Here is a 20,145-nt window from a genome sequence, read left to right on the forward strand (position 1 = left end):
ATTTCTATGAACAGAAGATGAAGATGAAGTGACCCTGGGGGATTTGTTCTGTTATTTCATTTGGCTTAGAAATAACACTGGACCTGCACAAACAGGTCAAATGTCACAGTTTATAAAATCGTATGTTACTGAGATCAACTTCAAGACTATAAATGAGAAAAATTCATTTTCAAGACCAAACTTTACTCGTATCTGATAACTATGACGTGAGACATAACGGATTTACTCGTCGATTCTACATCAAATGATTCTACGTTTTCAGCAAGAACTTGAGTTTCAGTCAGTCTGTCTGTCTGTTCTGTAATACTGCTCTTTACACGCCAAATGTTTATCACAAATAAAACATTGTCATCACCCACACAGGTTGTACTTAGTTGTGTGAGAAATCAGGTGGAACGTCAGGAGCGAGGTGTACTGTAACGTGTCGGTCTAATCCAAGAAATCTACACAAAGTGCGACAGAGGAACGCGAAGGTGTTTCCGTCTATAAATGTTAGAAAGGTTCTTGAAAAAAAAAAACATCCACAAAATGTACACAAGAGTCTAATAGCCTGAACACGAAGCAGCAAGTGCTTCAATACAGTATTAAAAAGATAATATAACAAAAGGCCTTGTGTTTACCCTGTTGATCCTGCAGTTCTTTGATCAGAAAGCTTTCCTAAAGTTCCTGCTGAGTCTATGTCTAATGTTGGATCAGGGTCTGTTTGATATCCATGTGCAGGAAGACTCTTTAGCATGTGCTTCTTTCACAAACTTGGTGTGTGTAAAGTTTAAGGAGTGGCTCCATTTTCCTCTGTGACTGAGTGGATGGCGTTAACAGGGACGCTTTGGGATGCCAGTTGCGAGCTGCTGAGGTCCCGGATGCTGCCGTGTCGTGACTGGCTGTCTAGGCGCTGTGATCCGCCGTGTCGTGACTGGCTCTCCAATCGAACTGCGCTGCTTTGCTGAAGCTCCTCATGGAGGCGGGATGCGCTGATGTGGGGCAGGCAGAGCTCTTCTGCACCATGGAAATTACAGGACGTGTACCTGCATAAAGAAAAGGGACACAATGCAGTTGGGGTCAGATGTTTCTCCAGGACTGATCTACATTCTGTTTGCTTTTCACTGTATAATAAAATCACCAACACCAACAGACCTCCCTTAAGACTTTACCTCCAGTCATAATACAACAATGCTGTTTTATATAATGGAGTTGCCTGAACTTCTGGACCTTTGTGTGCTGAAACTCAGTGCTCAGCGGGTCACTGGGAATGTGTGACTCTGCTGCATCGCTCCCAGAGACAGTGATGGCTTTGGAATAAAGGAGCATTATGAAACGTGTAAAATTTACTGTGTTGTCTGTTTACATATATTTCCATGAGGACTTTATGGAAAATCCACTGCATTGTACCTGACCTCTGACACTGAAAAGTGCAATGGAACAGTCATTCGACTGAAAATGGCCGCATTTGCCGACTTAAACAAACCTGACGTTTCAGCGATAAAGCAACACACACAGTCAGCGGTACTCAAAATTCCCTTTGCGGTACTTTCTGCTCAATAAAACCTGATTTTACTTGATGTGTAGGATTGTAAGTTTGGAATTCTAAACTAATTTCATCTGATTTCAGCCCGAATTTAAATTTACAATAGTGACAATTACAATTTGATGTGCAATGAAGAACAAGCCAGTTATTTGTATTATAATTATTATTATAGTCTTTCTTTATTATACACTCATAATAGGTTATGTGCATCTTATTAATATAGATTAGGCACAAATAGAACTGCATTCCATGTGTTTTCCAAGCCAAGGGTATTGGAACAAATGTAGATCAGAGTTTGGGAAAACCAATGAGTTCCAGAATTATTGGCACCCTTTTCTCTTATGTCTGTTCACTCACTCACTCACTCATTTTCTACCGCTTATCCGATCTACCTCGGGTCACGGGCGTCATCGGGCATCAAGGCAGGATACACCCTGGACGGAGTGCCAACCCATCGCAGGGCACACACACACACACACTCTCATTCACTCACGCAATCACACACTACGGACAATTTTCCAGAGATGCCAATCAACCTACCATGCATGTCTTTGGACCGGGGGAGGAAACCGGAGTACCCGGAGGAAAACCCCGAGGCACGGGGAGAACATGGAAACTCCACACACACAAGGCGGAGGCAGGAATCGAACCCCCAACCCTGGAGGTGTGAGGCGAACGTGCTAACCACTAAGCCACCGTGCCCCCTCTATGTCTGTTCATTTTCATAGACAATTTATAAATAGTGTTTAATTTAATTAACACTGAAAATATGAGCAATGTGAACTAAGAAGATCAAAAGGGGGGAAAACTGTGTTTCTTGTATTTTAGTCTTTCTTTGACTAACAAATTATTATTTTTTTCAACTTTAGTCTAATTTTAAAACCTCACAAAGTTCAATCCATTCAAAGCTTTATAACTCCAAAAACTGTAATAAATCTCAAACACTTTTTTGTTTACTCCCTAGAACAGGTTGAGAAAACCCAATGAGGTCATAAGATACTCGAGAGGTTTGACAGACGTTTTAGAGCGAATCGCAGTCTGAAGTCTTTAGGTCAGTTTTGGAGCTAATTCAAAACTAGGCTCTGTAGAAGCTTGAGAAGTCACCAAACACTCACTCATAAACATTTATTATAACAGAGATCTCTTTAATCAGCTCGTGCTCTCCTACCTGCCGTCGTGAGACCGGCGCCGGCTGCTGTGGAAACTGCTGGCTTTGCTGTGCATGCTGCTCGGACGGCTGCTACCGCTGTGTCCCTCATCCAGCATGGCCAGGTGGGTGGAGGACGCGTGGGTGGAGGTGCCCTGTGTGGAGGTGCCACGGGACTGGCGCACCACAGGAACGCCAGGCTCACGCAGCAGTAGCTGAGTAAAGTCAGGCTCCTGCAGCACCTGCTTACTGTTATGTACCACACTGCTAATGTGCAAAGGGGAAAAAAATAGAGAAAATACATAAAGAGGTGAGAAGGCAATGAAGAAATGCAAGTGCAGGGAAAAGGAAGTGTTACTGCTTAGAATTATGTAGCTTTGTAGAAGCCAACATTCTGTTTTCATGTTGTAGACCCTGGTCTGAAGTTTGTTGCTATTACTTTTATAAGCGATGTGAGTACCAGTACTTCCGGTACCGGGTCTCAAATTGGCCTTTTTTCCCATAGACTCCCATTATAAACATTGGAGGTTTATAACTCGGCAAGCTTTCGAACTATCTACACCAAACTCAGCCAGCTCCTTTAGGGTGAGACTCTGTACAAACTTTTAAATTGGTGTACCGACTGGCCTTCCGGTTGTGCCGCAGCCCCGCCCCCAAAATATGCAAAATCAAAAAACTTTTTACAACATGGACATGTGACATATCAAAACACTCAGAACACTGAGGGGAACTTCCCCCTGTGCTAATTTTTGATTTTCACGTGACATCACGTGACGTCACGTGACGTCATCAGAATACACGTGACGTCACGTGATGATCAAAAATTAGCACAACATGGATAAGTGACATATCAAAACAATCAGCCCAATGTGGGGAACTTCCTCAGGAGTATTTGGATGAGGTCACATGCTTGTCTCCGCTTACCTCCAAATGTTTTGGCAACCTAGCTTTCTGTCCACTTGCCTCCAAAAGCAACACTAACCCTTATGTCCACTTGCCTCGAAAAAGCACCGTCCGTTGCGGATACTTGCATCGTCAAAGCCAACGTCAAAGTTTGTCACGACAAATTTTACAAATCTAGTTTGCACTTCCTTTTAAACTAATTTGTGTCAAATTGCCTACTCAAAGAGCCAAGTGTGGCTGCTGGTATTTATTCCAGTCGGACGTCATCAGTCAAAAACAAGACCGACTCGGTAAATGAAAATGTAATCCCAGGTCTTTCAGAGACAGCTCATCTCTTTGGGAGACTCACTCTTTCTTGTGATGGCCGTGAAAGAAGCTGGCCCACTCAAAGCAGGTCTTCTTACTGCCCACCCAGAAGACAGAGGGGATTCCCACCACCAGCATCATCAGGTACTTGATGAGGAAGAGGGCGACGTTTGGCTTGCTCGTCTTCTCCACCTGTACACACAACAGTCCGACAGCTAGATGTCTATTCAATATTGTACAAATTATAAAATGTTGCTGATTTAGATTTCTGAAAACACTTGGACTGAACCATGTCATGGTTTACATGCCCCATCGTTGTGACATGGATGACTTGAATGGAGAATTTACTAAATTTCTGTGTCCATTTGTTTACAAACTGAGGACATACAATTCAGCTCCAGAATTATCGGTTATTGATCGTCGTGTACACTTTGTGCGTGCTACCTTGAATGGGCAGGGGATGTGGTAGTTTCTGCACTGCTCTTGCACCCATGTTATCTCCCACAATGGTCTGTAGCTTTGCTCGTACATGAAGCAGCCAATCACCATCAGCAGCGGCACCAGGTAGAGCACAGAAAACACGCCTATGCGGATCATGAACTTGACCAGCTTGTCTTGGTTCTCTTTGTCCAGGGGGATCTCCATGCGGACACGGTTCAGTGCCACAATCCCAGCCAACAGCAGCACGACTCCAGCAGTCACGGCCAGGGCTAACGGGGCAAGGAGGAACCAGCGCAAAGCCGTGAGATCGTAAAGACCCACGAAGCACACACCACTCACACTGTCACCCTCCACCCTGTTCAGTGCCATGAGCGTGATAGTGAGAATGCCGGGCAGTCCCCAAGCTACTGCATGGAAAAGCAGAGCTTTCTTCTCAATCGCTTCACTCCCCCACTTGGGTACTGCAGCCAGGAACCACGTGACAGTGAGCACAACCCACCACGCGCTGCCCGCCATGGTAAAGAAGTAAAGGGTCATAAAGAGCAGCGTGCATGCTTTGTTATGTGAGCCCTGTGTGACAGTGGAGGCACGGAAATGACCCGCTGTCGCCTTGTTGCATGCCACGCGCTCCTCCAACAGGAAGCCCAGGAAGAACACCAACGAAACCATCATGTAGCACACGGAGTAGAAGACGATGGGCCTCTCAGGGTAGCGGAAACGACCCATGTCGATGAGAAAGGTAAGGAAAGTGAAGAGCGTGGCCGAAAGGCAGATGATGGACACCACAGCGATGAAGTAGCGGGCAAAGACAAGCTCGTGCCTATTAAAGTACATATTTGGGCATGGGGGCGAGCAGTCGCGAACTCCGAGGAATGTGTAGCCCTGCTCAGGGTCCACCTTCAGCTCGCGCGGGCACCAGAAGCCATAATCACGTTGTACAGATGCGGGAGATTCCTCAGTGGAATCAGCACTTGAGAGGAGATCCTCGGCTCGTGGATACGGCTCGTCACATTCAGGAAACCTGACAAATGATTAAGAATATACTGTATGAGGCCTCAAAATTGTGAGATTTTCATAATGTGGGATTATAGAAAAGGTTTGAAGATAATTACAATGTGTAACTGTTAGTTAATTATTTTTTGAATATATGACTAAATCTTAAACTTAATCACCTGTAAGTGAATTTGAACCACAGTAACTTACGAGTTGCTATTGACAGAAGAACATAAACAATGCCACAATGATTTGACCATCTGAATGAAACAATGATTTGACCAACTGATTGAATGAATGTTGCTGTATTTTCTTTACATTTGGAACCCTGATATGATTTAGGGGGAAATCAGTTGTTTTTGCAGTAACGTTTTTAAGCTATGGCAGTACAAATGTGTCCGATCGGTACAGATGAGCCATTCACAAACAACTGCTAGGAAGATTTGGTTACCAGTAATGTATGAATATTTAAGACTAATATGGGACAGCTAAAGGTAGCTGAATGCATATACATATAAACTAGTGGAAACAACACTGGAACATTGGCATCTAATAGGATTTACCGGTTGCAGGCCATCTCTTCAGGCCAGCTTATTCCAAAAATGTCCATGAGCTGGAAGCAGTCGCTCTTGGCCCGCTGACACAGATGGCGACACGGCAGGGTTACACGACCGTACTCCGTACACACGGGGGCGTAGAGCGCACACAGGAATGGACGCATGTCAGCTGAGCACTCCAGGTTCACCATGGGGTGGAAGGGCTGGTACAGGAAAAAGGATTCATTAAGGCATCAACAAAGTCTTAATCTTTACTTAAAGGTGGGGTCTCCGATTTTTGAGAGCCAATGTCGACATTTGAAATCACCAAAACAAACACGCTCCTAAAACAAATGGGTCCCACCCCTGTATCGATAGCTCCGCCCACACATACATACGTAACCCAGGCAACTAATGGAAAGAAATGTGTCTTTATCTTAGCTGAAGGGAAGAACAATACGATTGTAGATAAACAAACAAGCAAAAATGACACACAAGCATAATCATGTAAAGGACAAAGACATATATTAGTTCTGTGTAACAAAGCAAAACCAACGTAACCAACGTCCTACTTCTTACCTTATCGTAAGCCTTTCTTCTCTTTCTTTCTTTGTTTTTATCCTCCATGTCAATGTTAAAACCGCTTTCTGCTGATGTCACACATGCGCACTGAACACTCTCTCCGCCCATATTGACAAGCCCCGCCCCTTTCTGCTCATTGGCTACACGTTTGTTTTGATTTTTGCTTTTGATTTTTTTATTATTCGGCCCGACTCAGTTTTCTGAAGCATTTCTAAAAAATCGGAGACCCTGCCTTTAACCCTTGTATATTGTTCGTATTTTTGTTACCCAGCCAGTGTTCGTGGGTCTGTTGGACCCGCTGAATTTCTGGGTTTTTAATTCAACACAATCAAAAATGTGATGTTAAAATATTCTACAGATGTTTACTTCATCCCAATTACAAGCAATATAAACAGCATATATGGTTAATATTTGCCCTTTACCTTTATTACATCACATTTTTTAATTAAAATGCTACTCGTTCTTTGTTGTTGTTGTTTTTTTTTTTTTAATAAAATGTAATTAAAAAAAAGAAAATCAAATTTAATCAAGTTATGTGTCGGGAAAAAAATCAACAAATTTACAAGGAAGCAAAGTTCAAAACTATCGATGTTAATGAATATGGGTCCCACAGACCCGAACAACACACAAGGGTTAAATGAATGAAAAGATGCCACATATACATTACAGCACAGTGCAATTCTTTTCGTCACATATCCTTACTGAGTAGGTTGGGATCAGAGCACAGGGGCAGCTATGATACAGCACCCCTGGAGACTTGCTCAACTGCCCAACCTTCCAATCAACAACCCAGAGCCTTAACCACTAGCACAACCATTTAATATGTTAGTTTGTTTGGTTACTTTTATGGGTGCATTTGATATCTAGTCTAGTCTAGTGGTTATAATTACAGCATTTTAAAGATGTGTTGCATTTTTTTAGTTCATAGACAAACCACAACTGTTCAATCACATGAACTCTTCAGGCATTATGCATGTGAGCCAAAGGAGCTGGACTTAAATATGCAAATCACCATGAGCGAGATTTCAGTATGTGCTCACATATGCTGGGGAAAAACACGGACACCTTAATGTTCATTCTTTGTCAACAACAAGCTAGTCAGCTAACCGTGAGTCTGTAAATACAGTAGAACTCATTTAAAGCTGTGTTTACTGTTGATGCTTTGAGCAGCCATGTTGTTTTGATGTCACATGCTGAACTCCACATACCTCGACGAGACCTTCCCAGGTTTTCAAGCAGGAATTCTGAGTTAAGGGGGCATTTCTTTGCCCCCTCGTAGGTTGGGAATTGCAAGCTCTAGTTGAATGCGGTATATAAGCCACGAGGGCTGGACTTGAATTTGCAAATTCCCAATGGGGGTGAACTCCACCCAGAACACGACATAGTGCCTCTCTGCCTTTGTGCTTTTGCTACAATAGCTTTGAGGAGTCGGTGCAAAAAAAAAAAAAAAAACTAATAATACTAAAAATAAATAAATAAAAATCCTGGTTCCAGCGTTAGTGTATTTTACTTTTATATCTAAGGGAAATATTCCAAAAGCAACATTCATAACTGTAAATGTTTAAAGTCGTCATCATCATCAGGTATTAAGGTATTGTGTAGCTCTTTGTAAACATATGAACTAAAACCTCCATAAATGAATTAACGCAAAGCCTCTGGGTTAGCTGGGGAAATGAAATAAACCAATAGTAATCATGATTACGGTTAGTGCTAGCAGATGTAGGACATTTTGTATGTACATATCAATAACTAAATGATGTCATGCTTATGACACTTCCTCCAAGCTGCCACCCAAACCGCCTGTAAAAAAGGATTATGATGGATGTTAGTCTTGCCCGTTTTGACACAAAGCATCCTCATCAAGGCATCTTTTCCTCACAATAATCCATATTTAACGTGCTAAATTCCACTTGGATACGGACTCGACACAATCAGGACGCGCAAACAGAGACGTACGAGTGTTTGTCGTGTTCAAATAGTTGACAGGCTTCTAGTCTCGGGGTCCTGTATAGCAAAATGAAAGACTTTTATATGCTTATACTTTGCATCTATTGTTCCAGTTTTCACGAATGTCCATTATTTTCCCCAGTGACTTTTTCTTTAACGTCAGAATGCTGAATGTAAATGAATTCAGTAATTGCATTACAATGAACCCGACACATATGAGCTGTGTAGTGACTTAAACCTGAACCGGTTCAGTAGACAGCATTATTCTCCTACTGAGCTGCACATCACTTACATTGTGTGCATCTTAATGGTCACTGGTTGTCCTCGGGCAAAAATCTGTCAAAAATCTGTATTTTCCTTGTCTGGGTTTATAGAAAGCCTTCGTTCGACCTCCAAACAGGAAAAGCCCAAAACTACAAATGTACTTCTTACCATTTAATGAGTTCCGCTGTATGTACACAAGTATTTGCTTTAGATCAGTTAACATACAGACGCAATCACATGTAAAATCTTTAACACAGTCTATACGGGGAGGAGAAAAATTTATACGTCATTCATCACAGGTATGTGGCCAGCTTGCTGCTTACAAAACATGACCGTGGAGTCGTCCAGTTGCACAATATCCAAATACACAAATATATTTGTTGCAAATGACATCATTCATTCAACTCAATGTGCTTTTTGGTTTAAAAACCAAATAATATCAGAATAAAAGTTTCTAAAAGTCTCTGAAGCATGTTAAAAAAAAAACTTATATTTTTTATAAACTTATAAACTTTATATGGCTCCAGCGTCCAACGCACTGTAATACAAAAAAAAATAGTTTTGAGATGTGAAATGTTCTCAAATATCCAACACCTTAACACATTGTGCTCTGCTTTCATTTGGACCCTCAGGTTTCTTTTTCTTATACGGTTTGCTTATACTTGAGTAATTAATCTATCAAGCATAGGGGCAGCGGTTCCGGCCACTGACTTGAGCACAGCGGCTGTTATTTCATTATAACTTCAGTACTGGCAAACAAGTCCAATTACTGTTGAAATTTAGTTCCAGCATTATCTGGTCAGACACGAGTATTTCAGACAGCCAGTGATCGACAAGTCTTGAAATCCTGCAATTTAAAGGACAAACTGCATGAGTTGTAGATCCTGTTGGCAGATTGTGAATGGTGATGTTAGAGGTCCAACTTGAGTGCTTCAACTTCATTCATTCATTCATTTTCTACTGCTTATCTGAACTACCTCAGGTCACGGGGAGCCTGTGCCTATCTCAGGCATCATCGGGCATCAAGGCAGGATACACCCTGGACGGAGTGCCAACCCATCACAGGGCACACACACACACTCTCATTCACTCACACAATCACATACTACGGACAATTTTCCAGAGATGCCAATCAACCTACCATGCATGTCTTTGGACCGGGGGAGGAAACCGGAGTACCTGGAGGAAACCCCCGAGGCACATGGTGTATATATATATATATATATATATATATATATATATATATATATATATATATATATATATATATATATGTTTCAGTTTCCTTATCAGAACTCTGCATCTAAACTAGCCTAATATTTTCTCCTTTATATTTCCCCTGCAAACAAAGACGGTGTGTAAATAAACATATAAATCTATTATATAAATAAATATAATAAATATCACAGACATCATTCAGAAAAGGTGAGGAATATGCATCTCGTCTCTCGCTCAGTGCACAGTTAAAACCTCACGTAGCCTCTAATCATGTTCAAAAAAATATTACTGCTTCTGCTGTGTTTATCTAAATCAAACCAATATCCTCTAAATATCCTCTTTTTTTTCTCATCATGGCCGCTCATGTCTGTGCGTATCCATTCTGCTGTCATGGCAACCAGAGATATGAGCAAAGGCCCGCGTTCAGCGAGTGGTCTCTACGGAGCAGGGTCAAAGGGCGTGGTGGTGGAGGGGAACCTCCTCCTAAGAGAGAAAAGAGCCCTGTTCTTTTGTTGCAAGACAATTGGGACTCGTTTCCAAAGCAACTGCACTACTTTATGTGGGGGAGGGATGAAGAAACCGAGAGAGAGAGAGAGAGAGAGAGGGAGGGAGAGAGAGAGAGAGAGAGAGAGAGAGAGAGAGAGAGAGAGAGAGAGAGAGAGAGAGAGAGAGGGAGGGAGGGAGGAAGGAAGAGACATAAAGTGGAAAAGGAACAAAAGACTGCGATGTAGAAGGGGGAATGATGGGTAAACCACTGGCTCTGAGTGCTGATTGAATAAATGTTAGCAGTATTGTTGCCTGTAAGGATGCCATAATAAGACATTATGGTATGATATTAGGAGCTAATTGTTGTTATATAATGTTTTGAATGAGCAGCTTGGAACGAAATGAGCAGCTTTAAGCGCAATGACGTAATTATTAATAACGTGTCATGTTACAGTGGTCAGGTTTTAATGTCAGTCTTTGCTGGATATCTAAGGCTAATAAAATGCTATTTCTGCAACATAAAAAAAGCAGCCCCGAGTTTTCCATGACAACATTAATCCTGCTCAGATATCCCTGTCATTCTGTGAGCACAATGGTCCCTCATCCCTAAAACCCTTTAGGCAAACATCTTTCACCAATGAGGTTACCCAGAGTTCAGTCTACGCTGGAGCATTTAAAATCTTCTGCCATCCCAAAAAGAAACTCTTTATATTTTTATATTTTAGTTTTCGATTAAAATCAGTCTTTCAATGAGTCTAACGTCCATTTAGTGTTCCCTGTCAGTCTTTTTTTTTTAGCCATTTCCCACCCATTGGCTCTGTCTTCTCTTTACCAGAGTCAGGATAAAAGGTTTATTTTAAATAATTGAGTCATTTGCTGAAATCTGGGACGTACCGTACCTTCAGAAAATATCCCTTTTAAGTGATTCGCTCTCTTTTTGCTTTGTTGCAGCATCAAATTCATTTTAAATGGACTCACTACAGATTTAAATAAGTAAAATATATACACTTACTAAGCACTTTATTAGGAACACCGCACAAATCTCTTCATTCTATCACATCCCAAAAGACTAGATTCAGATCGTGGTGCCTGGGAAGGCTGGAGAACTTCAAACTCACGTCTCGAGATGATCAGCGGTAATAATCGGCCTGATCTTCTGCTGTTGTTGCCCGTCCACCTCAAGGTTCGATGTGTTGTGCATTCTGAGATGCTTTTCTGCTCAGCACAGTTGTACAGAGTGATTATCTGATTTACTGCAGCCTAACTACATACGTTAGGATAAAATCTAAAGACTAAAAAAAATCCCAGGCAATCAGCAGCTATATAAATACTCGCACCAGCCCATATGACACCAACAACATCACAGTGATCGTATTTTTTCCCCATTCTGATGGTTGAACATTAACCGAAGCTGAAGTATCTGGATGATTTGATGCACTGCACTGCTGCCACATGATTGGCTGATTAGTTAACTGCTTAAACGTAAGTGTAGATTTGTTCCTAATAATGTTCTCACTTGGTATCCTCGGAATTATTTACAAAAACAAAACAAAACTACAAGCTATATATTAGTATTAGAGCTCACACTAAATAAGTTAAGCTGCACGCTTGCCCAATTAATGTAACTCTGTGAAATCCATTATATATATGTATAAAGTGACACATCCCAGACACCAGAAACAGAAGAACCTGTGCAGAGGATTTTGTATTCTGATCAGACTAAAATGAATCTTTTTAAATGAGGTCATTTAGTGATAAAGCACGGTGGTGGCAGCATCTTGCTCTAGAGTTTCCAGCAGGACCGACGGCAAAGCTTATTGCCATCAGGGTCAAATTGGATGAAAGCAAATCTAATCTAACTGCAGAGAATGTGTAGTTCAACAGTACAATGAGATAAGGCACTTGGCAAAAAGTAGAAAGGAGTAAACTGAAAAAAGCTCTGTTGAGTCAAAGCCCAGGGATAAGTCCACCTTTTGTTAGAATTATTGCAATCTTCCAACAGACATCTAACAACACAAATCTGTAACTGCTGCAAAAATAAGGCACTCACAGGGTAAATACTTATCAAATATGCAGCGTTTAGATTTGTTTTATTTTCAAATGATTCTGTGGTCATCTAAATATAATACGAAATGATTCACTGGCGGAGGAATACCTTCTGGCACTGTATATCACACACACACACAGTTCATATCTACAAAACTAAACCATCAATACAGTCTCTATTGCATATTTCCGGAAATGTAACTTATATTTGTATTGAACAAATGTTTAGCATTTTGAAAAGCACATTGCAGATATTTGTAAATAAAAGGTTCCTCTACCTCCATGGCAAGGGCTGCGGTTTGCTGATCGTAGTGATTGAGCAGGTTGGGCATGAACGTGGTGTTGTAGGAGAGACCCTGACACATCCGCAGCGTGATCGGCTCACACGTGAAGGTGCTGTGGCTGCCTGCTGAATGCATGTTAATAGCTGAGCATGTTGTCAGTATAGAAAGCACAAACCAAGCGAGACACATTGTCCCAAACCCGGCTAGAAACATGGCGAAAACGGAATGATGTCACTCTAGGCTGTGTTTCAGCAACGGATAGGTGAGTGTTTCGACAGCCGGAGGTGCTTTACTGACTCCATGAGTGTTGAAATATTCCAGAGGTGCTGTCAGTGGCATGGATGACCTCCATTTTAGTTTGCTTTAGCGTGAGATCATCTCAGTAGCAATCCATCTTCAGCTGTATTTTCAAGGCCTTGTTGTTTTTAACGTATGTTAGTGGTGTACTGCCTCACCATGTCTGTGGGGAAAAGAGTGCACTAAATATTACAAGAAAAACAATGAAACATCATTTACTCCATGTACACAATGTTTTAGACTCCGAATCAGATCAGAGACCGAGATTAGATCTAAAATAACCTGAATCAGGATAGTCTTACAATTTAAAGATTTATTAGCTTAGTTAGAATTAAACTGACTGTAAGACATACTGTATAGTGATTGTTTTATATATATATATATATACATTCATTCATCTTCTACCGCTTATTCGAACTACCTCGGGTCACGGGGAGCCTGTGCCTATCTCAGGCGTCATTGGGCATCAAGGCAGGATACACCCTGGACGGAGTGCCAACCCATCGCAGGGCACACACACACACACACACACTCATTCACTCACACACTAGGGACAATTTTCCAGAGATTCCAATCAACCTACCATGCATGTCTTTGGACCGGGGGAGGAAACCAGAGTACCCGGAGGAAACCCCCGAGACACAGGGAGGACATGCAAACTCCACACACACAAGGCGGAGGTGGGAATCGAACCCCGACCCTGGATAGTTTTATATATATATATATATATATATATATATATATATATATATATATATATATATATATATATATATATATATAAACTATATACTCTGGCCAGAAGAAATTCTAAATAATGAATTTGGCAATAATTCAACTTATCGTATTTGGAAGAATAAGGTTTGTGTGTATGATCCCAAAAATACAACACCCACAATGAGGCTGCTTCTCTGAACTGGTACTGGGGAATTAGACATTATTAAAGAAACCATGAATGGTGCGATGTCCCAAGACATAATAGAGGAGAATTTAATCTCATCAGCCAAGAAACTCAATCCACAAAGAAGACAGAGATGTTTCTGAACCTTGACTTGGTGTTTATTAACACAGTGATGCTGTGTAGACAGTAATAATACTTCAGTTCGTATTGTGAGAATTTCAAAAAATATTTGTATAAAATGTCCATTTACGTAATTATTTCATTATTAATTATATATCGAGTAGGAATCTTGTGTGAAAATGTACACGTTTATAAACTATATAGCCAAAAGTGGACACCTGACCATCAAACCCACATGTGGGTCTTCGACCTAAGCGCTAAGGCAGAATTGGAAGCAAACAATTGTATAAAATATGCTTGCGTGCTGTAGCATTATCAGTTTCTCTTCACTGGAACTGAGAGACTCAGACAGTGTACAAAGCACAGAGCAGCATGAAGACATGGAGACGCCAACTCCACGTGGTCTTTGAGGACAACAACCTCCTCATTAATACAACATTTATCAGACTGTATATTTATAATCACACCCTCCGGTGTCACCCACATGAGGGTGAGGTTCCTCTTTGTCTGGTTCCTCTCAAGGTTTCTTCCTTCACCATTCAAGGGAGTTTTTCCTCCCCACAGTCACCTCAGACTTGCTCATTGGGGATAAGAACAAATTATAATAACAACTAATATTAATCATGAATTTTTGTATTATATTAATCTTTATAATAACCTTTTGTTCTATGCTTATGTTCTGTAAAGCTGCTTTGAGACAAAGTCAATTGTAAAATGAGCTATAGAGATAAATTTGAATTGAATTGAATTGAATGGTGTGTTAAGGTAGAAGTCCGGTGTCCTGCACAGAGCCCTGATTCTGACTCTGACTCTGACTCTGACTCACTAAACATTCTATTGTTTACGAGGTTACCTTTACGAGGTTACAGGTTACACAACTGTAATCTCTCTACAGTATAGAGGATACACAATTGTGTAACCTGTAACCTCGTAAAGTCTATACAATACAGTGCGTTTGTTCCGGTGCTTAGATTCATCTAAAAAAAAAAAAAGAATCGATTCGTATATTTATAAGGTTTTATTTAAAACACACATTTATTTTTTATTAAAGTGAAATAAAGGTTTCATGACCAGCATTTCATGTACATTAAAATAACACTAAATAACACTCACGACATGACTGATTAATAGATACAAGCATCCCAGAGGTATCACTTGACTCAGAGTCATCTGCGTTAACCCGATTCTGCCTGATGAACAAAGCGCGTGGTTTCACTCGTGTTGTTTGATGTAATGTAAACTGATGGTACCTGAAAAAATCGTCTCCGTTATTGTTTCCTATTCCTCCGGTAACGAATGTAGGCCTTCTCTCTTCTCTGGTCAGGATGAATCACGCACACGACTCTCGGACAACGGCTCCTCTTCACGTCCCTTGTACGTGTGTGTGTGTGTGTGTGTGTGATGTGGTGGTGGCGCGCGCGCATTCAACGCGTCGAAAAGCAGCAGTAGCAACAACAAAAACAACAAAAACGGCGGCGCTGTCGTCACTCAGCGCGAGCGCTTGAGCGTTATAAGCGCTATTAAAGACAAGTTACCTAGCAACCGTTACCTGGCTGGGGCTCTTATATAGCTATATAGTTCTAATCTGAAAGAAACGCCGAGCAGGTTGTAGTAGTAATAGTAGTAATAGTAGTGTGGTGGTGTAAAGAGGCGGCGCAAACAATCTCTATGGAAACCGATCAACTAAAAACTATCCAACGGTAAATAAAGTTCATGACGCTTTATGACCGCTTCTGAAGGCTACAACTGACGGTATGACGGTATCTCCTGGTTCATTATCTCTACCGTAGACGCTTGTGATGTTGGTTAAATATCTATTTCTTTACTTTTAGCTGTGAAGTAAAATGTAGCGCTTCATTAATCAGTAATACGTGTAATAAGCACTCGGTTACTGTCATTACAGATTATTTTGGTGTGTTTTTACTTCATTCGGTACTATTGAAACTGATTTCTTTAACCTGTTTACATTTATATGTGTATATACATTTATACATTACATTTATATGTATACATATAAACATATATATATATAAAACTTGTTACAGTTTTATTTATAAATCACAGACATGGCGTTCTACATTATATAGTTCATCAGAGGTTGCCAGGTTTTCTACATATTTTTACTCTTTATGTTCTTTTGGATGTTTTTTATTACTTAATATTGCATATGTGAATTTGGATTTTTTTTTTTTTACAAATAAATATCACGTATGTTGTTATGAGTAGATAAATTCAGTAAGAAAACTAAGCCAAGATACTACACATGGTTATAAATTAAATCTGGATTTTTTTTTTTTGTTTGATTTTCCACGTAAGAAGCTTTTAAAATTTAAGAAGATTTTAAATTGCTAAGAGGTTCTTTGGATTCAGACACCAAGTGTTTTTTTTTTTTTATTCGAAAAGTGACAGTAATGCGATTTTGTAGATTGAATGCGGTTTTTAAAAAGTGCCCTAAACTGTCTGTGCAGAAATGTGGACACTATGCACAAATAGGTTCAATTCCAGGTATAAAAATATAAATCTGAACATATTATTCATGTCCGAAACTTAGAAATATGTAACACATGTGACTATAGACTAAGGGAGTATTAATTTCCCAAACTTACCTAGAATCTAGTTGTAGTGTTGTTTATACACTTTCTGTGTATCCTTTATACACCCAAAATATTAAAACCAATGTTTACAAGTCAGAACCATAAAAAAGCCTGACATCCCCATCTGTTAGTTTTTGTCAAAGTAAAGTTAGACAAGCATCAATCCCGATCGCTCATGATACTGGATAGGCAGCGAGTCAAATACAAGTAAAAAGCTTACAGAGCTTGAATGATATTTTCAGGCAAAACATCATCTAGCAAAAATAATGATCTCACAATTTCAGATTTGTAACCAAAGTTATTTTTTATCTAATAACTTGTCAATCATTTAAAACATGTACTTTTTAATACCTGTGTACATTCACATGACACTTGTAATCGTGTATGATTTTGGCAGAGTATCTGTATTTTAAGCATAATTGTGTATAAATATATTTTAGTTACAACACTTTTCTTACCTATTATTTTACAGAAGTGTGTTATATGTGATGCTGGAATGGCTTTTGCTCCTAAAGAGACACTTGGAGGTAAGATGCAGACCAAGCGGAGCTCCTGGACTCCACTAAACCACCACCTGTCCAACAGCCAGGTATCTGTAAAACATTCCAGCATCACACTTCTTCTAGTCCTTCCTTTCAGTAGCGGTGATGCATGTAAAGACTCCTGAGGTTTATCTTTTTATGTGTGCTCAATATTGCAGGTCTTTGAAGAGAGGAGAAATCTCGTTGGCAAGTGGGTGAGGAATAATATTCAGTATTCTGGCCTTTTGTTATTACTTCCTGTTCAGTATTCACACACACACCACCCTGCTTATTCACCTTAGCACTGCACCAATCTGTCTCCCAGTTTGATAAGTGGTCCGATAACCAGAGGAAGCAGGTGTTACAGGACTTCTTTTCACGTTGCTCCGTGGCTCAGATGAAGTATCTTAGACAGACCCTGTGCACTCAGGTGCCTGAGGAAGCTCTGGACTTCACCAGGGTTCTGCCCAGGGTCATATCTCTCTATATCTTCTCCTTTCTTGATCCCAGGAGCCTCTGTAGATGTGCACAGGTAAGTAATATAAACAACCCGGTTAGAATTTTAGTGTAGAATTTCATTCGACACTAAAATGTCAATGATTTGTCCATGTGTAGGAATTTCAAGTGTAAAAAAATGTATGCGTCAGTTGTGAGTGACCCCCAGGCAGCATGTCTTACAACACGTCCAGAACCGAATTGTTACCACACACACACACACACACACACACACACACACACACACACACACACACATAAATTCCCTCACATTTGCACATTCACTTTTTTGCACACCACATTTCAATACTTCATCCAACTGCTGCTATAAAATAAGTGTATATGTTTGCAAGAAGCCTCTTGTTTAAAACCCTCTATTTTTGCACAATGTACAGTATAATATACATTATGCACAGCTTTTGTCTCTCACTATTTGCAATAGGTTGCACTTTATGTTGCTAGGACACCTTACTGTACTTTAAGCCCTTAGCTGTGTTGTTTTATGTAGCACCATGGTCCTGGAGAAACGTTGTCTATGTTCACTATGTACTGTGTCAGCTATATAAGAGTGAAATGACAATAAAAAAACTCCTTGACTTGACATTATTAGTCATGCATAAAACAGAAACTAATACTTCATCTACTTACTGTGAACCGCTCTAAGGTTAGCTGGCATTGGAAGAGCCTGGTGGAGCTGGACCAACTCTGGATGCCAAAATGCTTGAGACTGGGTTGGTGTATATCCTTCACTCCTACACCATTTGAGCAAGGGGTATGGAAGAGGAACTACCTAGAGACAGTGCAGGGGCTTCATATAAGCCCACCCACGGTGAGACGGTTAAGTTTCTTAATATTTATTTGTCTGTCTCTCTGTTTGTTTGTTTGTTTGTTTATATCGTTTTATCGTTATAATGGTTCTAAATCTGTAATTCAGAATTTTCTCTACAGCCAAACACTATCATGTGCAATCCTTGCTATTTTTTTTTCCACAGACTTTCAACAAGGAAGAATTTAGCGTTCCTGAAGTGAAGTTGATGGACAGTGAATTTGAGGAGGCGACTCTGGAGAACGGCGAGACGAGGCCCAGTGTCCGGATCCAGCATGGGCGGAGTTTACCGGGCTGTGCCTCTGTGTCTTTAGCAAAAGGACCTCCGCCGTGGAGAGACTCAGACAGACACCCCACTGACACCATACGCTTTAACTACTTAGACAACCTTGACCCAATCGAGCATGCCAGACAATTGTAAGACACCATCCTCCTTTCAACACACACACACACACGCACACACTCACGTGTACACACTCTAATCTAACACACACAGATTAGACACTCATCTCCTGGATTCTTTATCATCTATTGTTCTAATACAATCAAAAAAATGTCCTGAGACGTGAAAACATCCTGGATATTTTTGCAGACAAGCAAGAAGCAGAAGGATTAATCCCAACACAACACAAGACAGCACAGAGAGGAAAGCTCTGTCTGCCTCATCATACAAACGGTGCAAGGCCAAGTCTATGGTGAGCTCCTGTAGTGTAAATTATTCTTTTATGTGTTCTTACCCAGGGCTTACATTGAAAAAGAAGGAGCATGGAGTATACTGTAGATGAGAAGTGCTATGCCTATGGAACATTCATTCATTCATTCATTTTCTACCGCTTATCCGAACTACCTCGGGTCACGGGGAGCCTGTGCCTATCTCAGGCGTCATCGGGCATCAAGGCAGGATACACCCTGGACGGAGTGCCAACCCATCTCAGGGCACACACACACACACTCTCATTCACTCACGCAATCACACACTACGGACAATTTTCCAGAGATGCCAATCAACCTACCATGCATGTCTTTGGACTGGGGGAGGAAACCGGAGTACCCGGAGGAAACCCCCGAGGCACGGGGAGAACATGTAAACTCCACACACACAAGGTGGAGGCGGGAATCGAACCCCCAACCCTGGAGGTGTGAGGCGAACGTGCTAACCACTAAGCCACCGTGACACCTATGGAACAGATTTAATAAATATGAGACCAAAAATGTTCAATAAGTTTCACTTTGTGTGGAAGAGAACTATAAAACATAATTCACAGGTTATTATGGGCGTATTAACACGTGGAGTAATGTAAAGTTTAATGCAATTCGCTTTGATTCAGAAAGAACACGTACATGGACATGAGCCGTGATATTTACCTTCGTTTCGGAAAACAAATATCAAGTAATAGCTTTAATCTAAATGGATTTCTAAAAAAAAAAAAAAAAAAGGCAACACCGTGTTACAGTCTCAGGCACAAACTTATTCATATTCATAGACAATTTTTATGACAGCCTTGTTCTTTCTCAGATGTTGTCATCGCTGGACCTGAGTGCAGACAGTAAGCGAAGGCAGAGCAGACCGCAGTGGGCCATGCAGGACACTGTGCCATTCTCCAGTGAGGATCCTGAAAACAGGATCAGTTCAGTCCATTGGAATGCTGGGAAACGTCCAGGTCCTGTGAGGAACCCGGTACCCAGACTGACCGAGAAGAGTCTCCGAGCTTC

The 20,145-nt window shown here is 40.8% G+C and overlaps 2 protein-coding genes across 3 annotated transcripts in view; one reads left to right on the top strand and one right to left on the bottom strand.

Annotated features, from left to right (window-relative positions):
* Positions 1 to 378: 378 nt before the first annotated feature.
* fzd3a (frizzled class receptor 3a) lies at positions 379 to 15,391 on the bottom strand. Of its 2 annotated transcripts, none has more exons than XM_060866875.1 (7): positions 15,247 to 15,391; positions 12,673 to 13,138; positions 5,879 to 6,075; positions 4,326 to 5,343; positions 3,925 to 4,073; positions 2,694 to 2,936; positions 379 to 1,025 (listed from the first exon to the last, which is right to left on the bottom strand). In XM_060866875.1, exons 2-7 carry the CDS (start codon positions 12,889 to 12,891, stop codon positions 770 to 772), a joined length of 2,082 nt encoding a protein of 693 aa, XP_060722858.1. In that variant the 5' UTR covers positions 12,892 to 13,138; positions 15,247 to 15,391; the 3' UTR covers positions 379 to 769. The 2 variants fall into 2 exon arrangements, with proteins under 2 accessions (XP_060722858.1, XP_060722857.1); XM_060866874.1 differs by having other exon boundaries at positions 2,694 to 2,939.
* A 262-nt stretch (positions 15,392 to 15,653) lies between these two features.
* The window catches only part of fbxo16 (F-box protein 16), a 4,684-nt gene continuing 192 nt past the window's right edge, over positions 15,654 to 20,145 (top strand). Inside the window, exons 1-8 of the mRNA XM_060866876.1 lie at positions 15,654 to 15,748; positions 17,063 to 17,179; positions 17,291 to 17,326; positions 17,437 to 17,643; positions 18,271 to 18,435; positions 18,599 to 18,849; positions 19,025 to 19,127; positions 19,949 to 20,145. The exon at positions 19,949 to 20,145 is cut by the window's right edge and continues 192 nt beyond it. Coding sequence (XP_060722859.1) covers positions 17,087 to 17,179; positions 17,291 to 17,326; positions 17,437 to 17,643; positions 18,271 to 18,435; positions 18,599 to 18,849; positions 19,025 to 19,127; positions 19,949 to 20,145 — 1,052 coding nt within the window. The 5' untranslated portion in view covers positions 15,654 to 15,748; positions 17,063 to 17,086. The remainder of the gene's footprint in view (positions 15,749 to 17,062; positions 17,180 to 17,290; positions 17,327 to 17,436; positions 17,644 to 18,270; positions 18,436 to 18,598; positions 18,850 to 19,024; positions 19,128 to 19,948) is intronic.

The sequence above is a fragment of the Tachysurus vachellii genome, chromosome 3, assembly GCF_030014155.1.
Source record: "Tachysurus vachellii isolate PV-2020 chromosome 3, HZAU_Pvac_v1, whole genome shotgun sequence".
NCBI classification, from domain to species: domain Eukaryota; kingdom Metazoa; phylum Chordata; class Actinopteri; order Siluriformes; family Bagridae; genus Tachysurus; species Tachysurus vachellii.